Source organism: Scyliorhinus torazame, chromosome 3 (assembly GCF_047496885.1).
Source record: "Scyliorhinus torazame isolate Kashiwa2021f chromosome 3, sScyTor2.1, whole genome shotgun sequence".
NCBI lineage: Eukaryota > Metazoa > Chordata > Chondrichthyes > Carcharhiniformes > Scyliorhinidae > Scyliorhinus > Scyliorhinus torazame.
The window spans coordinates 207834679-207860131 of record NC_092709.1 but is presented as its reverse complement, the minus strand read 5'-3'; the positions used below and the strand labels follow the sequence as shown (position 1 = coordinate 207860131).

Sequence of the window (25453 nt, the reverse complement as noted above, 5' to 3'; positions counted from 1 at the left end):
CCCGACACAGGAAATTCAAGACAGGGTGATCTCGGGTGTATGGGTCGGGGAGGGCAAGGTTTCGGCAATACACCAAGAGATGAAAGAAGAGGGGGAAGCGCTAGCAGAAGAGTTGAAGGGTAAATGGGAGGAGGAGTTGGGGGAGGTGATCGAGGAAGGTTTGTGGGCTGATGCCCTGGGTAGGGTCAATTCTTCCTCCTCATGTGCCAGGCTCAGCCTGATACAATTTAAGGTGGTTCACAGAGCGCACTTGACGGGGGTGAGGTTGAGTAAGTTCTTTGGGGTAGAGGACAGATGTGGAAGGTGTTCAGGGAGTCCGGCGAACCATGTCCATATGTTTTGGTCATGCCCGGCACTGGAGGGGTTCTGGAGAGGAGTGGCGGGAGCAATATCTCAGATGGTGAAAGTTCGGGTCAAGCGAAGCTGGGGGCTAGCAATATTTGGAGTAGTGGACGAGCCGGGAGTGCAGGAGGCGAAAGAGGCCGGCATTCTGGCCTTTGCATCCCTAGTAGCCCGGCGAAGGATCTTGCTAATGTGGAAGGAGGCGAAGCCCCCTAGCGTGGAGGCCTGGACAAACGACATGGCTGGATTCATAAAGTTGGAAAGGATTAAGTTTGCCTTAAGGGGGTCTGCGCAGGGGTTCTACAGGCGGTGGCAACCGTTCCTAGACTACCTCGCGGAGCGTTAGAGGAAGGTCGGTCAGCAGCAACCCTGGCGGGGGGGGGGGGGTGACGAGAGATTGTTTGAGGGGACGGATGAGCGGGGGATAACATGGAGGGTGGGGGAAACTGGCACGAACGGGCGAGAGCCAGTGTATAAAGCTCTGTAAATATATCATCTTACCATGTATATATCCTGCTCAGGGCGATTTTGCGTTATTTTGTTACAGGGGGAGGGGGGGGTTTATTGTTTGTAAGGGGGGAAAATTGTTTTGTTAAAATTTTTTAAATAAATATATATACATTTTTTAAAGTACATGAAAACAAAATATATAATCGGGCAACACAAGGTACATAAACTACATAAACACCAGCATCGGGTGAAGCATACAGGGGTGCAGTGTTAATCTGGTCAGTCCATAAAGAGGGTTGGTTAGGAGTCTGCTAACAGCGGGGAAGAAGCCGTTTTTGAGTCTGTTCGTGAGTGTTCTCAGACTTTTGTATCTCCTGCCCGATGGAAGATTTCTCTTGTCTGAACTGATAAAGTCACAATACTTCATAGAATAGAATTCACAGTGCTGAAGGAGGCCATTCGGCCCATCAAGTCTGCACCGGCTCTTGGAAAGAGCACCCTACCCAAGGTCAACACCTCCACCATAACCCCACCCAACACTAAGGGCAATTTTGGACACTAAGGGCAATTTATCATGGCCAATCCACCTAACCTGCACATCTTTGGACTGTGGGAGGAAACCGGAGCACACGGGGAAGATGTGCAGACTCTGCAAAGACAGTGACCCAAGCCGGAATCGAACCTGGGACCCTGTCCTATGTTGCTATTCTTGGGTAATTTGCCCAGTGACCCTGTTGTACTGTACCTACCCTAAAAAGATCACCGTGTTTCACTTCTTCCATCAGCATTTGTATGTCCCATTTGGAAAAAACTGGGCACCACAAAAGGAATGAAACCAGACGGACCATCCGGCATTGACGGCAAACCCAGCCCCGCTGATCCTGCAAAGTCCTCCTTGCTCACACCTGGGCTTGTGCCAAAGTTGGGAGAATTGTCTGATTAGTTAAGCAACATCCTGACATAGTCATACTCGCAGAAACATACCTTACAGACGTCCCAGACACTACTCTCATTGTTCCTGGGTATGTCCTGTCTCACCGGCAGGACAGACCTTGCAGAGGTGGCAGCACAGTGGTGTACAGTCGGGAAGGAGTTGCCCTGGGAGTTCTCAACATCGACTCTGGACCCCATGAAATCTCATGGTTTCAGGTTAAACATGGGCAAGGAAACCTCTTGCTGATTACCACGTACTGCCCACCATCAGCTGATGGATCAGTACTCCATGTTGAACACCACTTTGCGAATGCTGAGGGTGGCAAGGGTGCCGAATGTGCTCTGGGTGGGGGATTTCAATGTCCATCACCAAGAATTGCTCGGTAGAACCACCACAGACCGAGCTGGCTGGACCCTAAAGGACATAGCTGCTAGACTGGGACTGCAGCAGGTGGTGGGAGAAAAACATACTTGACCTCATCCTCACCAATCTGCCTGCTGAAGATACATCTATCCATGACAGTACCAGTAGAAGTGACCACTGCACAGTCCTTGTGGAGGAAGTCCCGTCTTCACATTGAGGAAACCATCTGTTGCGCTGACCGTGCTAAATGGGATGGACTTCAAACAGACCTAGCAACTCGAGACTGGGTATCCATGTGGCGCTGTGGGCCTTCAGCAGCAGCAGAATTGTATTCAACCACAATCTGCAACCTCAAGGCCTGCACTCTACCATTTCCAATAATCCAGGGGATCAGCCCTGGTTCAAAGTGTAGGAGGGCATGCCAGGAGCAACATTAGGCATACTGAAAAATGAGGTATCAACCTGATGAAGCTACAACACAGAACTACTTGTGTGCCAAACAAGTAATAGGCAGAGCTAAGCGATTCCACAACAAACACATTATAAGCTGTAGTCTTGCCGCATCCAGCCATGAATGGTAGTGGACAATTAAACAATTCACTGGAGGAGGAGGCTCCACAATTAACACCATCCTCCATGATGGAGGAGCCCCAGAACATGTGTGCAAAAGACCAAGCTGAGGCATTCGCAACAGTAGTGGCAAGTGGATGATCCAATTCTGTCTCCTCCAGAGGGCCCCAGCATCACAGATGTCAGTCCAGCCAATACGATTCATTCCACGTGATATCAAGAAACAGCTGAAGGTACTACTGCAAAGGCTATAGGTCCTGACAATATCCCGACAATGTTACTGATGACTTGTGCTCCAGATCTTGCCACACCCCGAGCCAAGCTGTCCCAGTACAGCTATAACACTGGCATCTACGCCAATGTGGAAAATTGCCCAGAGAAGAAACAGAATAAATCCAACCCAGCCATTTACCACCCCGTCGGTCTACTCTCCATCAGCAAAGTGATGGAAGGAGTCATCAACAGTGCTATCAAGCGGCTCTTACTAGGCGATAACCTGCTCACGGACACTTTTCTGCCAGGGCCACTCAGTTCCTGACGTCATTACAGCCTTAGTTCAAACATGGAAAAAAAAGAGCTGAATGCCAGAGGTGAGGTGAGAGTGACTGCCATTGACATCAAGGCAGCATTTGACCGAGTATGGCATCAAGGGGCCCGAGTTAAACTGGAATCAATGGGAATCGGGGTGAAACTGTTTTCTGGTTGGAGTCATGCCTGGCAGAAAGGAAGAGTGTAATGGAACACTCTCCACTTGCCTGGATGGGTGCAGCTGCAATAACACCAGATGCTTGACACCATCCAGGACAAAGCAGCCCGCTTGATTGCTCCCCCTTCCACAAACATTCAAACCCTCCACCGCCGAACAGTGACAGCCATGTGTACCATCTACAAGATGCACTGCAGTAACTCACCCAAGATTCCTGAGACCACTACCATCTAGAAAAACAAGAGCAACTGAAACCTGGGAACCCCATCACCTGGAAGTTCTCCTCCAAATCACTCACCCTGACTTGGAAATATATCGCCATTCCTTCACTGTAGTTGGAGCAACATCCTGGAAATCCCTCCCATACAGCACAGTGGGTGCACCTTCACTTCAAGAACTGCAGCGGTTCAAGAAGGCAACGCTCCACCACCTAAAATAATAATTAATAATCGTTATTGTCACAAGTAGGCTTCTATTTACACTGCAATTAAGTTACTGTGAAAAGCATCTAGTCGTCACATTCCGACGCCTGTTCGGGTACACAGGGAGAGTTCAGAATGTCCAAATTACCTAACAGCATGTCTTTTGGGGCTTGTGGGAGGAAACCGGTGCACCCAGAGGAAACCCACACAAACACTGGGATAACGTGCAGACTCCACACAGACAATGACCCAAGCTGGGAAGCAAACCTGGGACCCTCGAGCTGTGAAGCAACAGTGTTACCCACTGAGCTACCGTGCCGACCTAAAAGCAAGAATGGCCCATACGGGGATCGAACCTGCGACCTTGACGTTATTAGCACCATGCTCCTAACCAACTGAGCCAACCCGCCAGTGAGAGTCCTTCTGAAGGAAGGGCAACTTGGGATGGGCAACAAATGCTGGCCAAACCAGTGGCGCCCGCATCCCGTAAAATGAATTTCTAAAAATCTGCAAACTGCTTGTAGGCATGTTTCAAAATCCCCAGGGTATTCCCCTCCAAACCACAATGCCTGTCCCTTTAAATTTAAGTTGTGCACCACTGCATACTTTCTACGGGATGAGTTTGCACTCAATGGAATGAAGTGGATTTTGAAGTGTGGCCACTGTGTTCTAACATGGGAAATGTGACAGCCAACTGATTATTTGTGATGCTGATGGAAGAATAAATATTGGCCAGGACAGAAGTTTTTCCATGTTAGTGGCTCCCTGAGATGATTCAAATGCTGCTTTTTTGTGAAATGCAAGTGGGGACATGTCAATCCTTCTCTTGTACTGCCTTACGGCTGGTCAAATTTGTGGCTAATCAGAAAGTAAATAGTCCTATCTGATCTGAATAATCATTATTTTTCTTCTCTGCTTTGGAGTATCAGCAAATAACCCAATGGTTTTTTTAAGAGTACCCAATTAATATTTTTTCAATTAAGGGACAATTTAGTGTGGCCAATCCACCTACCTGCATATCTTTGGGTTGTGGGGGGGAAACCCACGCAAACACGGAGAATGTGCAAACTCCACACGGACGGTGACCCAGAGCCAGGATCGAACCTGGGACCTTGGCGGCGTGAGGCAGCAGTGCTAACAACTGCGCCACCGTGCTGCCCTGTCAACCAGTAAATTACATGACACAAATTAAGGGATTCCTTAAGAATATGTCAGCCATTGCTTAATTGTTAGCACTCTCGCTTCCGAATTACAAGATACCGGTTCAAGTCCCACCCCTGGGCTTGAGCACAAAAATTAAGACTGCTCTATTGCATTTACTGAGGAAGTACTGTTCTGTTGAAAGTGCTGTCTTTTGGATGAAATATTAAACCAAGGCCCTATCTAACTGCTGGGTGGTTGTAAAAGATCCCTTGGCACGATTTTGAAGAACAGCAGAGGAGTTATCCTAGTGTCCTCGCCAATACACGTTCCTCCGTTAGGGTCACAATCAGATTATCTGGCCATTAACACGTTGCTATTGTGAAGGTTTGCTGTGCACAAATTGGCGGCCACATTTCCTATGTTAGAACAGTGACTACACTTCAAAATCCACTTCATTGGCTGTAAAGCACTCTGAGACACCCAATAATCCTGCACATATATAAAACACTGAATAAATGCTTTGATAATAGTATGCATATGATAGAAAAAGGAAATAATTGGGGTGGGGGTTGAATTCAGGCACTCATTGGTTTGGCATATTGCAATATTGTAAATCCCCAAATTGGAGTGCACAACTAGGTTCCAATGCATTGTTCTCTGTATCTTACCAGTTGAAATCCTATGTGGATTCTCTTTTCACATTGGAGAAAATTTTACATTCCCTTTGGTCACAGATAGTGTCCCATTAACAACTCTAAATTACAACGGCTGTCCAGTAAAACTAGTTTATGGAACCTTCTGGCAAGGTGATTTTGGTAGACAATGCTTTATGGTGACAAGTTTGTAAAGAGGAGATGTTAATTATTGGTTTTTATCTTAATCCTAGGATTAGAAATTTGATGACTGCAACATCTATCTCTTATTCAATGCTACTTATGTTCAAAGATGTAATTTATGCTGTCCGTGACCCTTATGGGAACCGCCCTCTATGCCTTGGTTGCCTTGTACCAGTTTCCAAACTGCACAGTTCAGGTAAGAAACCACCTAATTTGTAAAATCAAAACTTAATAGAAATGAAATGCTAAGGCACGTTCTGTAGAAAATATTACCAAGCATTATCATATTTTGTTCTTGTGGTTTTTTTTAATTTGGCACCCAAATTTTAAAATATATATTTTTGACGTAGTTGTTGTTGCTCTTTCTAGCTTTAGTCTATTTGCTCTGTTTAGGTCACCTTTGCTCATGAGTCGCCAGGTATCTTTATGATACCACCACGTGGTTCAAGTTCAGGTTATGATTAATAACACAGCACACCGCTTAGTAAGGATTAAAACAACGGTCATTTATTATATACAACAAGCAATATTAATACCCTAATACTACTTTCTATACAATAAACCTATCACTACTGGCCAATACTTAACTTAGGAAGAGCCCACCAGGTCAGGGAAACGAATGGCTTGTCCAATCAAATCTGGCCTGCGGGATTCAAAAGGCTGCTACAGGTCGGTGGCTAGGTGTCTACCGGATAGCGATCATTGGATTCAAACTTACGATACACGGTGGCTGGTCTTGCGAAGGTCTTGAGCAGGCGAAGAGGAGAGAGAGAGAGATCTGAACTTGGACCTTTACTTTTATAGGGCCCAGGGGCTTCCCGCCTCCCGGGGCGGCCCTTGACCCTGAGTCCCAAGTGATTGGATTCTGTCCCCAGTCTCTGGGGTCGATGTGTCCAATGGTGAGGCGATTCCTTGATCGGGGGGTGGTAGCTCACCTGTCTTTGTTTCGGCCACTGCAGGCGCCGACAGGTCTGGCCCGGTATTCAATTGCTAATATGTTGCAATTGTTCCCGGGGATAGCCGATTTAACTGTGGATGTCTGAGTAGATTAGGTGTAAACAGTCCTGAATGAAACTGCGGATACCTGGGTTGATGGGCTGTTGATAGCCCTGAGTATCGATCTGGGCTACGTTCCCAGAGCTGAAGCTGCAAACCTGTCTGCAGCTGCCCTCTTGTGTCTTCTTGGCTGCTTTTCCCAGCAGTCTTTCGGTTTAGCCATTTTAAACTGGGTTTTGGCCAGATTAATCGGAACGCAGCCATTTTACATGGCTACATTGTCCAGGACCCATTTCTAATCAATAGAAATTATTTTTGTTCTAATCTACAGCATTCTGTAGGATTGAATTTGGGTTAGCAGTAGGGATTGTTACTGAAATGTTTGATTTTTCCATCAGTTATATTTTATGATATATAGCAATTTCCTTTCCTGCATTGTTGTTCTCGCTCCCCATCATTCCCCAGGTGGTGGTTGGTTTCTTTCCCAAAGCTGGTGCAATATTAACCGTAATCGTCTAAACAACTTTCATTTATGTAGATTCTTTAGTGTAAAAAAAACACTTAACAACTAAGGCAAACACATTCATGGTTGGGGAGAGAGGTGTTAGAAAGGCTATCAAGTATATGACTTTTTCTGAGGGTGGGTTGGTTTGCAAAAGCAACAGAAATCTGGGGAAGGAAGTTTTGAGAGAATATAACAAGGTTGTTGCAATCCTGCTATTAAAGTGGAGTATACAAAAGGTATAGTCCGAGGAATGATAGCTGAGGTAGGTGGGGCAAGGACATGGTGAGGTTTATGGATGAAAGAAAAGATTGGAAATTTAATACATTGGAAAAACTCTCCTGTGTACACCAGTGAGCATGGATTAATAGGTGGATTTAGATGAGATCCAAGCAGCAGAGGTTTGGATGCTAATTGAAAAGCAGAATGCAGCAGCTGCTGGAAATCTGAAATATGGTTTCAGGTCAGGGCATCAGAATTGGGAAAAATTAGAGATGTAATAGGTTGCGAGGAAAGGGTGGGTGGGATGCGGATAAAGGAAGTTCTGTGATGGGGTGGAAGACAGCAGAGATTGAATGACTAAAGAGTTAAGCTTAACAGGAGATGCAGCAAGAAAAGAAACAACAAGAAAAAGATGTGTCTCGAGCAAGTGTGCTGCTGTCTGAAAGGAAAAATAAGGGGAAAAAATGAAAAATGTGAAGAAAGGGAAACCTGAAAAATGTGAAGAAAAGGAAACCTGAGTACAGTCTGAAATTGTTGAACAATGTTGACTCCAAAGGCTGTAAAGTGCTTCATTGAAAGATTTAGGTGCTGTTCCTCCAGAATACTTTGGGCTTCACTTGAACAGTTAAGCAGGCCAAGGACAGGGATGTCTGTGAGCAAGGTGGAGAATTCAAGTGACAAGCCACTGGAAGCTCGGGGATATGCTTGAACACTGAACAGAGTTGTTCTCCAAAGCAGCCACCCAATCTGTTTTTGTGTCTCTTTTGTGTGGAGCAGACCACATTTGTGAGATGTGAATACAGCATACTAAATTGAAAGAAGTACACCCAAATCGTTGCTTCACCCTGAAGGAGTGTTTGGGAACAGTGAGAAATGACAATGTGAAAGGGCAGATGTTCAATCTCCTGCATTTGCGAGGAAAGGTGCTGTGGGAAGAGAATGGGATGATTTAAGAAGTGAGCTAAGGCATCAGCAAATTAATTTTCTCTTTGGAATGCTGGAAAGGGGAGGGATGATTTGTTTGGTGGTGGCATCATGCTAGAGGTGCAGAAATAGTGGAAAATAATCTGTTGAATACAGAGGCTGATGGGTGGAAAGTGAGTAAAAAGGGAATCCTGTTTTGGCTCTGAGAGGGAGGTGAAGGGACTGGAGCAGAATTGTGCGAAATGTGAGGACCAGGCGAGGGTACGGTCAACCATGGTTAGTCTTGATGGGTGGAGGAATTGGGAGGCGAGTAAGAAAAATATGGGGAAAATGTTCATGTTTAGGGATAACCGAGGTAAATATACATATAATGTTCCACTACAGGAACATTTTTAAGGTTAGTTTAGCTATAACATTGTTATTTGTAATAGATCTGTTTAGCACAGGGCTAAATTGCTGGCTTTGAAAGCAGACCAAGGCAGGCCAGCAGCCCGGTTCGATTCCCGTAACAGCCTCCCCGAACAGGCGCCGGAATGTGGCGACTAGGGGCTTTTCACAGTAACTTCATTTGAAGCCTACTTGTGACAATAAGCGATTTTCATTTCATTTCATTTCATATGTGGGGTTGAAGCTGAGCTCGGGCTCAAACCGAATACAAAGGGAGGTTTGGGAAGTCTTGGGAACGGAGTTGAAGCAGTGGCAGAATTTGTAGTAAATGCAAAGGATGATGACCTCATTCTCCATGGCTTTGTCTCCGTAGGAGGACTTGATATCAGTCAAGTCAGACAACAGGGATGGAATTGTTAGAGGTGATGGGTAGCTGGGTATTAAGTATAGAAAACTGACACTATGCCAGGAGGCAACTAGAATCAATCTTTGGTTAAATCCTGGAGATGTTGATAAAAAGAGAGGGACAAGAAGCTATGGCTGTGCATTGCAGAAATAGAAAGTTGCAAGGACATTCTCTCAAAGCAGAACAACAAATGAATGGCAGTGGAATAGGAGGAGTGTAAATGCATTACATTTGCAGTCACTTTTGAAAAAAATGTATTTTATTCCAAATATATTCAAAAGTACAAAGACATAAATCAAAAATATCAACTACACCTCACAGTTTCAGCACCTCACAGTTACAGCAAGTATTTCCCCTTTTCACCACCATTAACCGCGACAAATAATTCCTCAAACATTGTCATGAACAGTCCCCACTGTCTCAAAGCCCTCCGCTGATCCCCTCAATTCGAAATTGATCTTTTCCAGCCGGAGGAAATCGTACAGGTCCCCCAGTGGCATTGTCGACCGCCATTCCAACCAAATCTTTCGCTGTGCAATAAGCCTCAATATCAGCCCTCTGTCGGCTCCGGCATTCCCGACACCCCAAAAATCGTCACCATTGGGCCCGGCCTCTACCCCCACAATCTTTAATTCCTCCCAATAGCTACAACTTCTCGCAGCCCCAAAACATAAGCACATGATTTGCTGGTCCTTGCCCACGCTTTTCACACTCATCTGCCACCCCCTGGAAGAACCCACTTATCCTCGCCTGAGTCATATGCACCACCTTAAATTGAATCAAACTCAGCCCCTCACACGAGGAAGTCAAATTTACCCTGCGCATCACCTCACTCCACACTCCCCATCCTACCTCTCTCTTTCTCCTCTTTCCCCCACCCCCCAGTTCCTACTCTCGTTTCTCCTGAATTCTCACCATCTGTGCTCCCCCTTCCACCCATATATATCACCAACCCTACCCTACCCTCCTCTTCCACATCCGGGAGCAGCAACCGCTCCAACAGGGTACACTCCAGCAGTTTGGATTTTCCATTTCTTCCTTTCCATTTCTTCCGCTCCAAGTCCCTCACTTACAAGTCCACAAAAGATCAGCCATGATCTCATTGAATGGTGGAGCAGGCTCGAGGGGCCAGATGGCTTACTCCTGCTCCTAGTTCTTATGTTCTTACAAATACCTGGAGTCACTTCCCCTCTGCAGCTCCACCTTCTCCCACAGCTCTTCCAGACCTGCAACCCTCTCCTCCAGATATAGATCTCTCGAGAAGGTGATGAGAATCTGGACTGCACGGGGTGTAAAGGTAGCAGAGACTGAAAACCTCACAACCTTTAAAAGCACTTAAGCCCTTGTGTGAGCACTTTAAACACCATCACATTCAAGGATATGGTACAAGTGCAGGTAAGTGGGATTAGTGCGAGATTAGGGGTAGTTCTTGTCGGTGCAGACTCTGGGCTGAAGGGCCTTTTCTACGTTGTACGACTCTGATTATGACTCTATGACCTCATCAGCCCCACTTCCTATACATGCCATCAGTCGCCCCCAGCTGAAACACACTAATCCCACTCACCAGCACTTGTCCCATATCCTTGAATATGATGGTGTTTAAAGTGCTCACACAAGTGCTTTTAAAGGTTGTGAGGTTTTCAGTCTCCGCCACCTTTACACCCCGTGCAGTCCAGATTCTGAAATTGCTGCATCTAGTTTCCGGAAAAAGACTTTTGGGATGAAGATCGGGAGGGCCTGGAATACAAATAGTGTGCGTGTCCCTTCCACCCTCCCTCCGGCTACGCTGTTCAATCATGGCTGATATTGTTCTCCCCATAGCCCCTTGTCGTAAAGACACTTTGTGGTGTGGCCTCCACAGCCTTCTGCGGCAAGCATCCCATAGATTCACCACACTCAGGCTGAAGAAATTCTTCCTCATTTTTGACGAGACAACCTCTCAAAATGTGGCTGCCGGTATATCCCCATTCTGATTCAACTTCACATAGTCTCTGATCACCGACCGCACCTTCTCACTGAACCCCTTGTCCGCCAAAAGCCCCGTATCCAGCCCTCTCGCCCGGGTTCCTAAACCTTCACGGATCCAACCTTCCCATTCACTTAGGCTACCCCTATCCACCCTCGATTCCAGCATGCAGTTAAATCACCCCAGAGAATCAACGGATGCATGTCTAGGTCCGAAATTGATCCCAGCAACCCCTTCACAAACGCACCCCAATTTGGCGCATAAGTGTTCACTAGCACCAACGGCGTCCCCTCAAACACCCCACTCACATACCACATAATTCCCACCCAGGTCCCGCACTTCCTTGGCCCCTACAAACCTGTCCTTTTTGCTCAGCAAGATGCCCCCCCCCCCCCCCCCCCCCCCCCCCCGTGACTTTGAATCAAATCCCAGCGGATACCTGACCCACCCATCCCTTTCCCAACCTAACCTAATCCTTCACCTCGAGGTGTGTCTCCTGCAGAAACACCACCCCTGCTTTCAAGCTCCTCTAGTGTGCAAAGACCCGAGACCTCTTTTCCGGCCCCTTCAGTCCCCGTACGTTCCATGTTACGAACCTTACCGGAGGCTTGCACCTCTATTCCTCTCTACCATCTGCCATCATTCCCTTCCAATTCCACCTCCTTTGATTTTGTCCTGAACTGGGCCTGATTCTCCAGCACTGCCATGTCACATCCTCTCCCACCTCACTTCCGTTCACGTGCGTTACCTGCCAGCATGGCAGCTCTTGCCCGAGGGCACCTCCTATGTGCCTTTCCCTCCTTAGTCTGCAAATGGCTCCCCGTACGCACGCGCGCGCACACACACACACTGCACTCCGATATCTTGATGGATTCTGACCCCGTTCCCCTCCCATTCACAGTTCCGCTTCTCCCTGGACCATCCAGGATCTTTTTCTTCTCCACAAACTTATGGAGCCTCACAATCACTGCCGCGGCGCCTCCCCTGCTTTTGGCTTCTGCCTTGGAAACCTGTGTGCCCTATCCACCTCCGGGGCCTTGTCCAGCACTGCCTCCGCCACCAGCCCCACCTGCATCCTTGAGACCTATCTCATGGCACTCGTGCCTTCCACACCCTCGGGCAAGCCCACGATACACAGTTTCGGCCTTCTGGATCTGTTCTCCCTTTCGTGACTTGCAAAGGCCCCCCAGAAGCCCCACCTCCGCCTCCAATGCCACCACCCGATCACTGTGATTGGACATCACGTTCTCCATCTTCCGGATCTGCGACCCTGTGCTTCCAGACAATGCTGTACTCTCTCCATTGATCCTTTTGGAGTGCCATCGCTCCCTCAATGGCCTTTGCACGATCTTCCTGCATCTCCTTTAACTCCTGGCGGAACTCCTCTCTTTTTTAAAAAAATATATTTTATTCAAGATTTTTTGGCCAAACATAACAGTACGTAGTGTTTCTTTTGAACAACAATAAAGCAATATAAATAACAGTGGCCAGTTTTAAACAAACAAATAAATAATATATGAACAGAAACAAAAACCAAACTAAATGGCAACTGCCTGGTCAAGAATAAATACTCTCCAAAGATACAATCCAACAGTCCAATATACATTACCTAAAACAAGTGCCTATACGTATACAATACCATCCCTGAGAGTCCGTCCGATTCCTCCCCCTCCCCCCTGGGTTGCTGCTGTTGTCGTCTTCTTTTCCATTCCCTCTATCTTTCTGTGAGGTAGTCGACGAACGGTTGCCACCGCCTGGTGAACCCTTGAGCCGAACCCCTTAATACGAACTTAATCCGTTCTAACTTTATAAACCCTGCCATGTTGTTTATCCAGGTCTCCACACCCGGGGGTTTGGCTTCCTTCCACATTAACAATATCCTGCGCCGGGCTACTAGGGACGCAAAGGCCAAAACATCAGCCTCTCTCGCCTCCTGCACTCCCGGCTCTTCTGGCGGAACTCCTCTCTAATAAACACCATCACCTACTCCACCTGGGATTTTCCAACTTGCGACAACCCTTCCCCCTTCGCCATCTTCCCAATTGCTACTGTGCCACAGGTCTCCTCCAATCTCATGGCCAGGTCTTTATAACCATTTTCTGCCAGGTCTGGTAACCAAAGACATGCCGCTCACTGGGAGAGCTTCTCCTCCACACCTTCAACTACACTTTCCTGTCGAAATTAACCCACTTTCGGGTAAAAAGAGTTCAAGCCAACGCTGTGCATTTGCAGTCACCAGAAATGTCACTCCTGACTTTCACTAGGCTTTTCTTCACTGACGATGGATGAAGCCAGACTGGAGGGATTCGAATAAGGAAATTTCAGGATAGATGAGCCTAAGGGTGGAAAGTGGACAATGTTCAATAGCTTAAGAGCAATGGGAAGTTCGTAACAGGGCAGTAGTTGGGATGGGCCAATGAATAACCTTTTGTTTGAGCAGTCTGATTATAGCAATTTTGAAGCGTAAATGGACAATTTTAGCTCGCTTCAGGATGGGGAGAATTCATCATATTGTACAGGAAGGTGACAATTATTATAACACTACAGGTGCAGTCTCTCAAATCAGCGATCTGAAAATCTGATGTCCAAAAACGAGACTATTTTGGCATGGATTTATCCTGAGGCTGCTGGTTTTGAGGCCCTATAATTTCAGGATTTTTTTTAAAAAAAAGTTTGGGTCATGGAATTTAGGATTATTTAAGTGTCGTTTCTGCTAACTACAGAAACTTTGTGCATTTTTATTTGGATTCTTTTGTCTTTCTTTTGAACCTAGGAGAGCCAGTTACTGAAACAGAAACTGAAGGATGGGTAGTTTCTTCTGAATCGTGCAGTTTCCAATCTATTGGAGCCAGGTGAGGCTGATGGTGTTGCCTTTTCTTCTCTTACTCTTTTACTCTGTCCTTTCTGTGGCTCTGTTCCAATTACGGCAATCAGTGAGTTTGCCTTTCTTCCTATGTTATCTGTATTGTAATGCTTAGAGTTGCCAGGTATCAAATGATACCACCGCAAGTTTCAACCAGCTATCGATCAAAGAGCCAAACACCAGTTAGTTAGTTCAAGGTCAAGGGTACTTTATTTACACACAATTAGTCATGCAACATAAACACTACTAGTTAACTACACCTATCAACTAAGACAACCTGTACTTAACTTTGGGTACCCAGCTTAGGTCAGAGAAACAGTGGCTGCTGTTCGATTCTGGATCTATCGAGTCCGAAGAAGTACTGCTGCTCAGCTAGGCTCATCCGTCTGGTAGCGAGCATTGAACTTGGGATTTGCTTCTGGTGTTGTTGCAATTGGAGATTGTCGTGACCGGGGGTCCAAGAGAGGACGAACATGTGGCGAACTCTTCTTCTTATACTTGGGGGTTTTCGCGCACTTTTGGGCGGTCCTTCAGTTTGGGCCCCACTAATTGGGTGATCCCTGATCACTCTGTTCGATTCCTAACCAATAAGTGGGCGGGGATTAGGATGGCTGGGCGTGTCCCAAGCAGTCACTGACCCCATTGTTTACGCGTCCCCTGAACAGGGAGTGGCGCCGAAATGTCTGGGACTGTACTGGTCGCTCGAGTACCAGTCCTTTGTTTTGGTGAAGATGGGCCATGAAATGCTAATCGGCCCCATTAAAATGCTAATTGGTCGGAGTTTCGATACCGTCTGGACGTCTTGCTTACAAATTTGCATTTCAGGCTCTGAGCCTGCCTGACTCTTGGCTTGTCCATTTTACCCGCTAGGCTTTGCGAGTTTCCCTGTACCTAGTTGGAATTGGCCATCCCAGATGGCTACAATGGTAACATAACTAATGGTGGCAGTGTGTTATAACACAAATAACTATACATTTTCTGAATGTTTTTTGTTTTGGTTTGAAGCACGCAACTGCTTTCAGCATCTTAACGAGTATCATGTCAAGATTACCGTGCATGGGGCGGCATGTGGCGCAGTGGTTAGCACTGGGACTGTGGTGATGGGTCACTGTCCAGTGGAGTTTGCACATTCTCCCCATGTCTGCGTGGGTTTCACCCCCACAACCCAAAGATATGCAGGTTAGGTGGATTGGCCATGCTAAATTGCCTCTTTGGGGAAAAAAATAATTGGATACTCTAAATTTATTTATTTTTAAATTACAGTGCATGATCGACACATTTGATATTGATTGAACAATGCTCCTGTATTTTCCCACCTGTGTATCTCAAAAAATAATAATCTGATAAATGCTATCACTGGAACAAAAGAAAGTCCGTTTTACTTTAATTAAACATATATTTTGTACCTTCAGGCAGACCCAAAATGCTTTAAAAACCGAATGACTTTCTAAATGTGTTCATGTTGTTATGCAGGTAAACACCGCAATCAAGTTGTATATAGCAAAGTCCCAACAAACATCATTTGGCTGAATGACTTGTTAACCTGTTTTGGGTTGATTATTTAAGGATGAATATTGAGCAGAACCTGCCTGCTCTTTGGGTATATATTTTATGTTCCCCCTCAGCAAGCAGTTGGAGCCTTGGGTTAATGTTTATGTTAACAATGTTAATGTTTTATCCTTTATTTTCAGCAATTCTGAAATCCCTCACTCAGTACTAGACTGATAAGTTAGCCTAGATTATATAAAAGTATGGGATGGTCCCAGTACATAAGGCTATTTGTCCCCATTGTGTCTATGCCTGCTCTCTGCAAGAGCTAATTGCCCAATCCCATGTTGTTTTTCCCTGGTAGACCTGCAATTTATTTTGTTCAGTAAATTTTTCAAAAGCAACAATTGAATCTGCCTCCACCGCACTCTTGGAGGCAATGCATTGCAGATCCTAACCACTGTGTAAAGAATGGAGAGTGGTCATGTGATGTCAGAACCAGGAAATTACATGTCCTTTATTTAATTATAGGCAAAATAGAATCATAGAATCCCTACAGCGCAGAAGGAGGCCATTCGGCCCATCAAGTCTACACATACCTGCACATCTTTGGAATGTGGGAGGAAAGCGGAGCACCCGGAGGAAACCCACATAGATAACGGGAGAACGTACAAACTCCACACCAACAATGATTCAAGCCAGAATTGAACCTGGGTTCCTGGCGCTGTGAGGCAGCAGTGCTAACCACTGTGCCGCACAAACTGGAAGTGATTTTTGTAAAACACTGTCTGACCACCTACAGATAAGCGATTATTCAAGGGTTTTAACATGCCTTCTGGAAATCCTGCCCAGCCTGGTTAAAACCTTTGACAAAGTCACCAGGTTGATTGAATCCCATTTGTAATGGATGCCTGATCAGCTCTCAGCAGTGGCTAAGAGACTGGACCAGGACCATATAAGTTTTTTAAGACAGTGCGGAAAGATCAATTCATTCCAGGAGGGAAAGTGATATAAAGTAATATAAAAAATAGGTTATTTTATAAACAAAATTTATTAAAAGAACATTTTAAATGTTTAAACTTCAACCCTAACAGATTACACGTAGCTTCTTAGCCTTAACACACTAGTTCCCATTAAACATCACTAACAGAACATCCAACTCTCATGTCACTTACACAGACAGGCAAAAGGCAAAACTTGCATTTAATGAAGAGATTTTTCTTCTGTTCGGGATATTCATTCAGAACCCTTGTCCACAGTCTGCCTCGGTGGCAACTTTCATGATTTCTCTCGTTGATTTGCAAAGCCTTCTCCACTGTAACTGTTTAGAACATATTCTTTCTCTCCCTCTCTCTAAACGCTGCCTAGCCCCTCAAACAAAGGTTCTCTGCTGGGGTTTCCAGGCTTGAACGTATCAATGCTATCTTGGTTGTTTGACTGCCCACCACCATTTATATAAAAGAACCGAGCCATGCTATTGATATGCAACTAATCTCCCATTGACAGACAAAGAGGTCATCAGACTCTGTAATGGGCTAATAGCTGGTCAGACAGGAGTCTCGCAAAGAACAATGGATCTGAGGCATCCTGTGTATTTCAGATTTAAGTCTGACTGTGACAATGTAACTCGGCCAGGTTTGGGCATATCCCTCTGACTCTGCTGACAGTGTTTATTCCCCTCAATCTGTTTTACCCCTAAATTCCTGCGACATTGGGGTCTCATCTGGACCCAATTTCCTAATATTTGCCTCCTGTAAATCATGGGATTAGCAGGCAGATTGTGTCAGATAAATAATTGGTGGCATTCATTTTGATTTATCTTTTATAAATTTAGAGTACCCTCCAAAAAAAAATCCAATTAAGGGGCAATTTATCTTGACCAATCCACCGACACTGCACACCTTTGGGTTGTGGGGGTGAAACCCATGCAGACATGGGGAGAATGTGTAAACTCCACACGGACAGTGGGCTGGGATCGAACTTGGGTCCTCAGTGCCGTAGGCAGCAGTGCTAACCACTGAGCCACATGCCATTCTTGTAGATAAGTAATGATTATTAATGGCAGCAATTCTGCTTGTGGTTCAATTACTGAAGAACACGCCTGTATGGTACTGAGGGGATACTGCACTGCCGTTATGTTATTTTTCAGCTGACATATTAAACCAAGGCCTGTGTCTATTTCAACGAAGAGCGGGGGAGTTATCCCTGTTATCCTGGCCAATATTTAATCAACATTGTCGAAAAACAGATTATCTGTATGTCATCACATTGCTGTTGGTGGGAGATGACTGCCCTGTTTCCTACATTAAAACACTAACCTCACTTCAAAAGTAATTTATTGGCTGCAAGTGCTTTGAAGCATCCAGTAATCATGAAAACCACTATATAAAAGCAAGTCTTTCTTTAAATGTAGTGTTCTGTATCGAAGTAGGACTAACAGCAAACATATGTATACCATACAAGGTTGAATGTTTACAGCAGTTGAGTGGGGCAGTCAATGAAACTGATTTTGAGAAAAACTTTACGTTATGGCTACTCATTCCTTAGTAACTGTTTCCGTGGTGTAATTTATAAATTTTAAGAGAGGGGCTTGGAAAGTGAGTAATTGCTGTTTGGTAGATCTTTTAAAGCATTCTTCCTCTCCCTTTTTCTAGATATTTTCGTGAAATATTGCCTGGAGAAATTGTCCAGATCTCTAAAACTGGTATCAAGACACTTGACCTTGTACCAAGGGCAGGAGGCGATCCACCTGCTTTCTGTATCTTTGAGTATGTTTATTTTGCCAGACCTGACTCCATATTTGAAGGTAATTCTGAATTTATAACCAAATGCTCCACAATCATTTTTCATTTTCTTAGATCCCGCCATATATTTTAGCTGAATGCTTTGGTGTTGTAAAACAATTTATTTTTGACGATGGAATTTAATTGTGATGTTACAAATTATCCTGAGAAGAATCCAAAACTTTAATCGGGGGATGCATCTGTCTGCTGTACTGATTTTATTTTGGCCCACATAACCATAGTAAGATTGTCAAGAATGTCAAAGGGTAGTAATAATAAAATCACTCATATTTTCATCATGATAGACAAGAACAGTAGAAATAGGAGCAGGAGTTGACCACACGGCTCTCCCATTCAGTATAGTCATGGCTAATCTTGGACTTCAGCTCTATTTTCCCTGCCTATTCCCAATATCTCTTAATTCCCTGAGAGACCAAAATCTAATAATAATCTTTATTGTCACAAGTAGGCATACATTAACACTGCAATGAAGTTACTGTGAAAAGCCCCTAGTCGCCACATTCCAGCACCTGTTTGGGTACACATGGAGAATTCAGAATCAGCACGTCTTTCAGGACGCGGGGAGGAAACCGGAGCACCCGGAGGAAACCCACGCAGAGACGAGGAGAACGTGCAGATTCCGCACAGACAGTGACCCAAGCCGGGAATCGAACCTGGGACCCTGGAGCTGTGGAGCAACAGTGCTACCCACTGTGCTACCGTGCCACCCATATTTTTTAATTCTGAAAGGCTTTGACAAGGTGGATGCTGAGAGATTTGTCTCCACTGGTCAGAGAATCTAAAGCACAGGGGCACAGTCTTTGGATAAGGGACTGATCATTTAGTACTGAGGTGTGCATTTTGGGTGAATTGGGAATGCTAAATTGCCCCCAAGTGTCCAGAGGTAAGGTGGGGTTACAGGGATAATAATCTATCTATCTGTCCCAGCCTTAAATGTACTCCATGGTGGAGCGTCCACAAGCCGTTGAGGTACAGAATTCCAAAGATTCACAACCCTTTGAGTAACTTCTTATTTCATAAGAAGCACCAACCTCTGAAAGAGCACCCTACCTAGGCTCATTCCCCTACCCCATCCCTATAAACCCACCTAACCTTTGGACACTCGGGGGCAATTTAGCATTCCTAATCCACCTAAAATGCACACCTCGGTACTAACTGATCAGCCCCTTATCCAAAGATTGTGCCCCTGTGCTTTAGACTCTCTGACCAGTGGAGACGATCTCTCAGCATCCACCCTGTCAAAGCCTTTCAGAATTTAAAAATATCTATTATTATTCCGGATATTTTCCATTTTACAATATACACAACACTCTTTAAACTTTATACAATTTTCATAATAAACAAACAACCCATCATCCCACCCTCTATTTGCTGACTACTACCAATTTTTGAAGGAGATAAACAGCCTGTCTCAAATAGAACCCCTCCTCAGACCCCCTAATGGCGTACTTTTAATTTTCTCCACATGCAGAAACATCGCCACGCCATCACCCTTGGTGGCTCCGGAGCCTGCCACCCTAGCAAAATCCCCCTCTGGGCCTTCAGTGAGGCAAAGGCCAAAACATCAGCCTTTCTCCCCTCCTATACTCCTGGCTCATCCGAGACCCAAAACATCGGCATCCTCACCCCTAAAATCTCTGACATTAATCTTCAAAAACGACTCGAGCTTCCCTAATTTTGGACAGGACCAGAACATGTGTGTGTCTGTGGTTCCGCGGTCCCCTAGACACTGCTCACATCTGTCCTCCACCTCCCGTGGAAAAAAATGTGTTTTAGTCGTGTGCATCACTTTAAACTGGATTAAGCTCATCCTCACACACAAGGAGGTGAAGTTTATCCAATGTACGGCCTCACTCCATATCCTCCCTTTAAATGCTCCACCCAACTCTTCCTCCCATTTTATCTCCGTCAACTGCCCATAGATATCCAAATGTTCCCCTCCCCTATCTCATGCTCAGATACTACCTTGTCCATCACCGAGGGGGTGGCAACTGAGGAAACGTAGCCAGCTCGAGTTCCTAACCTGTAAATACGTGAACCCATCTCTCTCTCTCTCTCTCTCTCTCCTTCTCTCCTTCTCTCTCTCTCTCTCTCTCTCTCTCTCTCTCTCTCTCTCTCTCTCTCTCTCTCTCTCTCTCTCTCTCTCTCTCTCTCTCTCTCTCTCCTGACCCTTCCTCCATGACCCATTTCCAAGTCTTCTGGAAATTTGCTGCCCAGTCGTAATTCATAAAGTTCGTCAACGCCAACCTCCCTGATAGGAGGACAACGCCAAGCTCCCTCCTAACCAGAGGTGTCTTGCCTGCCCAAACAAAGGCCAAAATTAGCTGTTTATTCTTCCCAAAGAAGGATTAGGGTAAAAAGATTGGGAGACTCAGTAAAATAAATAAGAATTTTGGGAGGACCTTCATTTTCAATGTTTGAACCTGCCCTGCCAACAATAGTGGCAGTGCATCCCACCTCTTCAAATCTCCCTTCACCCCTTCTACCAGGCTGGCCAAATTCAATTTGTGCAACAGTGCCCAGTCGTGAAAATGAAAAAAATGAAAATCGCTTATTGTCACAAGTCGGCTTCAAATGAAGTTACTGTGAAAAGCCCCTAGTCGCCACATTCCGGCCCCTGTTCAGGGAGGCTGGTATGGGAATTGAACTGTGCTGCTGGCCTGCCTTGGTCTGCTTTCAAAGCCAGCTCTTTAGCCCTGTGCTAAACCAGAACCACACATACTCCCAAACACCTGAAACTCAACCTAGCCAGCTGAAATGACAATTTCTCCAGACGTCCTCCCTGTCCCTGAGGGCTCACCGGAAACATCTCACTTTCCCCCATATTATGTTTATACCCCAATAAGGAACCAAACTTAACACTTCCATAATCCATCCGACACTGGACAGGGGGTTTGTTACATACAACAGCAGGTTGTTCGCGCACAGGGACACTCGGTGCTCCATACCTCCCCTCTCTATACCCCTCCACTCCGCTCAGTGCGATACCAGCGGTTCAATTGCCAATGCAAAAAGTTACGGGGAGGCTGGACACCCAGCCTTTTTCTCCAATATAATCACAAGTACCCTGAACTTGATGTGTTAGTACAAACACTCGCAGTGGGGACCTTGTACAACAGTGATCCAAGAAATACACCTGGGTCCAAACCGTCCCAGTATCTCAAAGAGATGCTCCCATTCTACCCGGTCGAACGCTTTCTCCACAGACATGAAGATTATTATCTCCGGCTCCAAACTGACGGGTGACATCACACTCCATAGTCTCCTTATATTGGCTGACAATTGTCGGCATTCCACAAACCCCGTCTGATCCTCTGCTACTACCCCGGCAGACATTTCTCCAAGCGTGTTGCCAGCACTTTGGTCAACAACATTGTGTCGGCATTCAACAGAGACATGGGCGGGTAAGACCCACACTCCTCTGGATCCTTATCGTTTTTTAGAATTAGAGAGATAGAAGCCGATATGGTCGGCAACTTTCCCCAGGATAAAGAATCATTAAACATCTCCACTAGATGAGGCCCAGCTCCATCGCCAATGTTCAATACAATTCCACTGGAAATCTGTCTGGTCCTGGAACCTTCCCAGACAAATCCACATAATGCGCATAGAGCCATTGCACCTCACAGTTTTCACCAACTCAAGCTAAGCCTCCAGCCCCTGCACTTTCCCCTCCACCACTGGGCAGTCTGACCCGTTTCATGTCCTAGTCTGCCTCCGGCGGCTCCCTTGAGGCCGCCTGCCGACTCAACTGGTGCACCAGTGACCTTCTGGGCTTCTCCCCATGTTCATTGAACGCCCTCATACTTGGTGCAACTGGCCAGTCTCTTTCCCATTGATGCCAGTTCAAACTCTATCTAGAATTTCTTCCTTTCCTTCAACAATTCCTCCTTTTGGGATAGCTGGGAACTGTCTGTCCACTGTCTGAATAGCCTCCATCAACCTCTGTGAACATCCTTCCTGCCTTTTCTTTGTGTGCTTTAATCGAGATCAGCCTCCCCCAATCACCACTTTTAGCACCTCCTAGAACGTGGAAGGTGAGTCCTATTAAACGCTATGTATATTCTTATTTCCGCAGCTATCCTCTCTCATGCCCCCTTATCTGCCAACAATGTTGCATCCAACCTCTGCGGAGGTTGCTGGATGCAACCCCTCTCCAAACACAAATCCACATAATGCAGAGCGTGGTCAGATATGACAGTTGCCAAATATTCAACCCTACCACCCCATGGAGCAACCCCCCCCCCCCCCCTTCCCGGCCACCCTCTTATTAGTAAGCATCGCAGTTCCCCTTGTCTTCGAATCAAATGGAACACTTGTTCTACCCATCTTTTCCTCAACTTCATTTGATCCCTAATCCTCAGACGAGTCTCCTGTAAGAAAATCACATTCGCCTTCAAGCTCTTTAGCTGGGTGATCCACAGAGATATTTTAATCGGCCTGTTCGATTTCCCCCCCACGTTCCATTTGACCAGGCCCCCACCCTTTTCAGCCATATCCTAGTCTTGAGGGAATCCCACAGGACCCTGCCTCACCTAGATTCCAGACCACCCAAGATGGCCTCCACCCAATAGCTAAACAGAGACCTTCACTGCCAGCAGTCCTCTTCCACCCCATCCAACCCAGAAAACCCAGGTTTGCTATCACAACCTACAAACAATCCCTCCCTCCCCCAACCAAATAACCAGTCACAGCATCCTCCCCCACTCTGCTTCCATTAACCAGCATCTCTGCTGGCAGCGTGACCCCCACTTGGGTGCAAATGAAATTTACAAATAATTCCACACACAGCCGCCCAATCCAAACCGACACTTAATTTTATACCTGAAACCAGTCCTTCCTTACACCGCCTCTGCTTCCCACCATTCCCAACAATTGCTTTAACACAGCCAAAAAGCAGGGTAATAGATTTTACAGAAGGATGCAAAAATCTAACGGGAAAATCCAATGATAACACTAAACGCACTGCCAAAACGCAGCCATGCAGGTGACCCAAAACATTAAAATGTTCCTTGATAAGGTTGATCATCTCGTCCAGTGTGTCGAAATATTCGTCCCTACCCCCGTGCGTGATCCACGGGTTAGCTGGGTGTTGATCATCTCGTCCAGTGTGTCGAAATATTCGTCCCTACCCCCGTGCGTGATCCACAGATTAGCTGGGTGTATCATTCTAAATCTCACCTAAATCTCACTCAGGGATAATAATCTAACAGGTGCCGGTATGTGGCGACTAGGGACTTTTCACAGTAACTTCATTTGAAGCCTACTTGTGACAATAAGCGATTTTATGTTATGTTCTCCAGGTCACCAATCTTGGCCTTCATCATTTTTCTGCCCTTCCAACTCATCATCATCAGCTCTGCCTCCAAGGAGGCAATCCAATCCTCCATGGTCAGAGACCATCTCCTCCACCTTCTGGATCAACTAATTCTGCATCTCCAACTGCTTTTCACCTTTTCCAGGGCAGCCAGAATTGGTTCAGTCACCTTTGTCAAGTCCTCCATGACCGCATGCCTTGCTTCTTAAATTGTGTTGACAGGAACTCCACCAACTTCTCTGTCATCCACTGAGCGGGCAACAACGCCACAGGTCCCTCCACCATGTTTACCCCACCCGCCATGTGTGACCTCTAGTCCGAAGAGTGCCCTTTACTCGACACACTCCTCATTTGATAATTTTTCAATATCCCACACCGGAGGAGGAATTCTAGTTCTTCCACTGTACCACTTTCCACCCGCACAGCACCGGTAAAGAGGGCCAAAAAGCCAATCCTCCGGCGGAGCCACCCTATGTGCGAGCGCTCACTTCATGGCCGCCACTGGAAGTCAAAGCCCTTTAGAATTTTGTAGATTTCAATGAGATTGCCCCTCATTCTTCTAAGCTCCAGAAAATATAAGCCACATTTACTCGGCCTTGCATCATAGGATAACCTCTCATCCCAAGAACTGATTTATTGAAACGTTGCTGTACCACCTCCATTGCAAGTATACCCTTTCTTAAATGTCGAGACCAAAACTGCACACCCTACTTCACCAAAACCCTGTACAACTGCACTGCCCTTGCAACAAAGGCCATCATGCCATTTGTCTTACTAATTGATTGCCGCTCCAACATGCTAATTTTTATTCCTTATACAAGCACACCGAATTCTTTGAATATAAACACTCTTTTGAACATCAACACTTAGTTTCTCCCCTTTCAAACGTGTTCTGCTTTTTAATTCTTATGACCAAGTGACAAACTTCGCACTTCCCTATACTATGCTCCATCTGCCATCTTGTTGCTGACACAATGGCAGCCTCTTGTGTCGTCCCCATTATCTCCATGATCCCTCATCTTGTCCGTTAACCTTTTGTGAAGCGCCTTATCAAATGCTGTTTGGAAATCCAGGTTTGCCACTTCTGCTGGTTCCCCTTTATCTACCCTACTAGTTGCATCCAGGCTTCCAACTTCAAAATGAATCTGTCACACAAAAATGGTACTCCTATAGTTAAGCAAAATAAAAAGGTTATTTTGATTTCCATTTCATATCGTCATGTAAATCTGTACTTTCTACTGTATTTACTTGCATATCAATTTCCTTTAATTCATAAGGACAGATGGTATATACAGTTAGGCAACGTTGCGGGCGGCAGCTTGCCATTGAGGCACCTGTTGATGCAGACTTGGTCAGCACGGTTCCAGAATCTGCTACTCCAGCAGCAATTGGTTATGCACAAGAGGTATGTAACGAGCCCATACATTAGTGGCAAACAGAAATGCAGTTACTTAAAATTATGGAATGATACATAACAGGAGACTCTGTGGCACACTTTACCTTTGACTCTTTGGTAGACAATCCGATAATCACAATTCTGCTTGTTGTTGTTCTATAATCATAGAATAACAACAAGCAGAATTGTGATTATTGGATTAATCTACCAAAGAGTCAAAGGTAAAGTGTGCCACAGAGTCTCCTGTTACGTATCATTCCATAATTTTATGGAAATTTGCTTCCCAAAGCTCTGTCGATTTACATCCCCGCCCCTCCAATATTTATCTCATTAATTTTTTTTAAGTACTATTGTAACTGCTTCTCCCTCTCAGCCAGTGTAATCAAGATCATGACTACCCTCTGTTTAAGAAAAAT

The 25453-nt window shown here is 45.7% G+C and overlaps 1 protein-coding gene across 4 annotated transcripts in view; it reads left to right on the top strand.

Annotated features, from left to right (window-relative positions):
- ppat (phosphoribosyl pyrophosphate amidotransferase) overlaps window positions 1-25453 on the top strand; it is a 104871-nt gene that overhangs the window by 62084 nt on the left and 17334 nt on the right. For all 4 annotated transcript variants that reach the window (XM_072496825.1, XM_072496822.1, XM_072496824.1 and 1 more), the window contains 4 exons: window positions 5817-5962; window positions 13943-14021; window positions 18175-18326; window positions 24919-25046. In XM_072496825.1, coding sequence (XP_072352926.1) covers window positions 5817-5962; window positions 13943-14021; window positions 18175-18326; window positions 24919-25046 — 505 coding nt within the window. The remainder of the gene's footprint in view (window positions 1-5816; window positions 5963-13942; window positions 14022-18174; window positions 18327-24918; window positions 25047-25453) is intronic.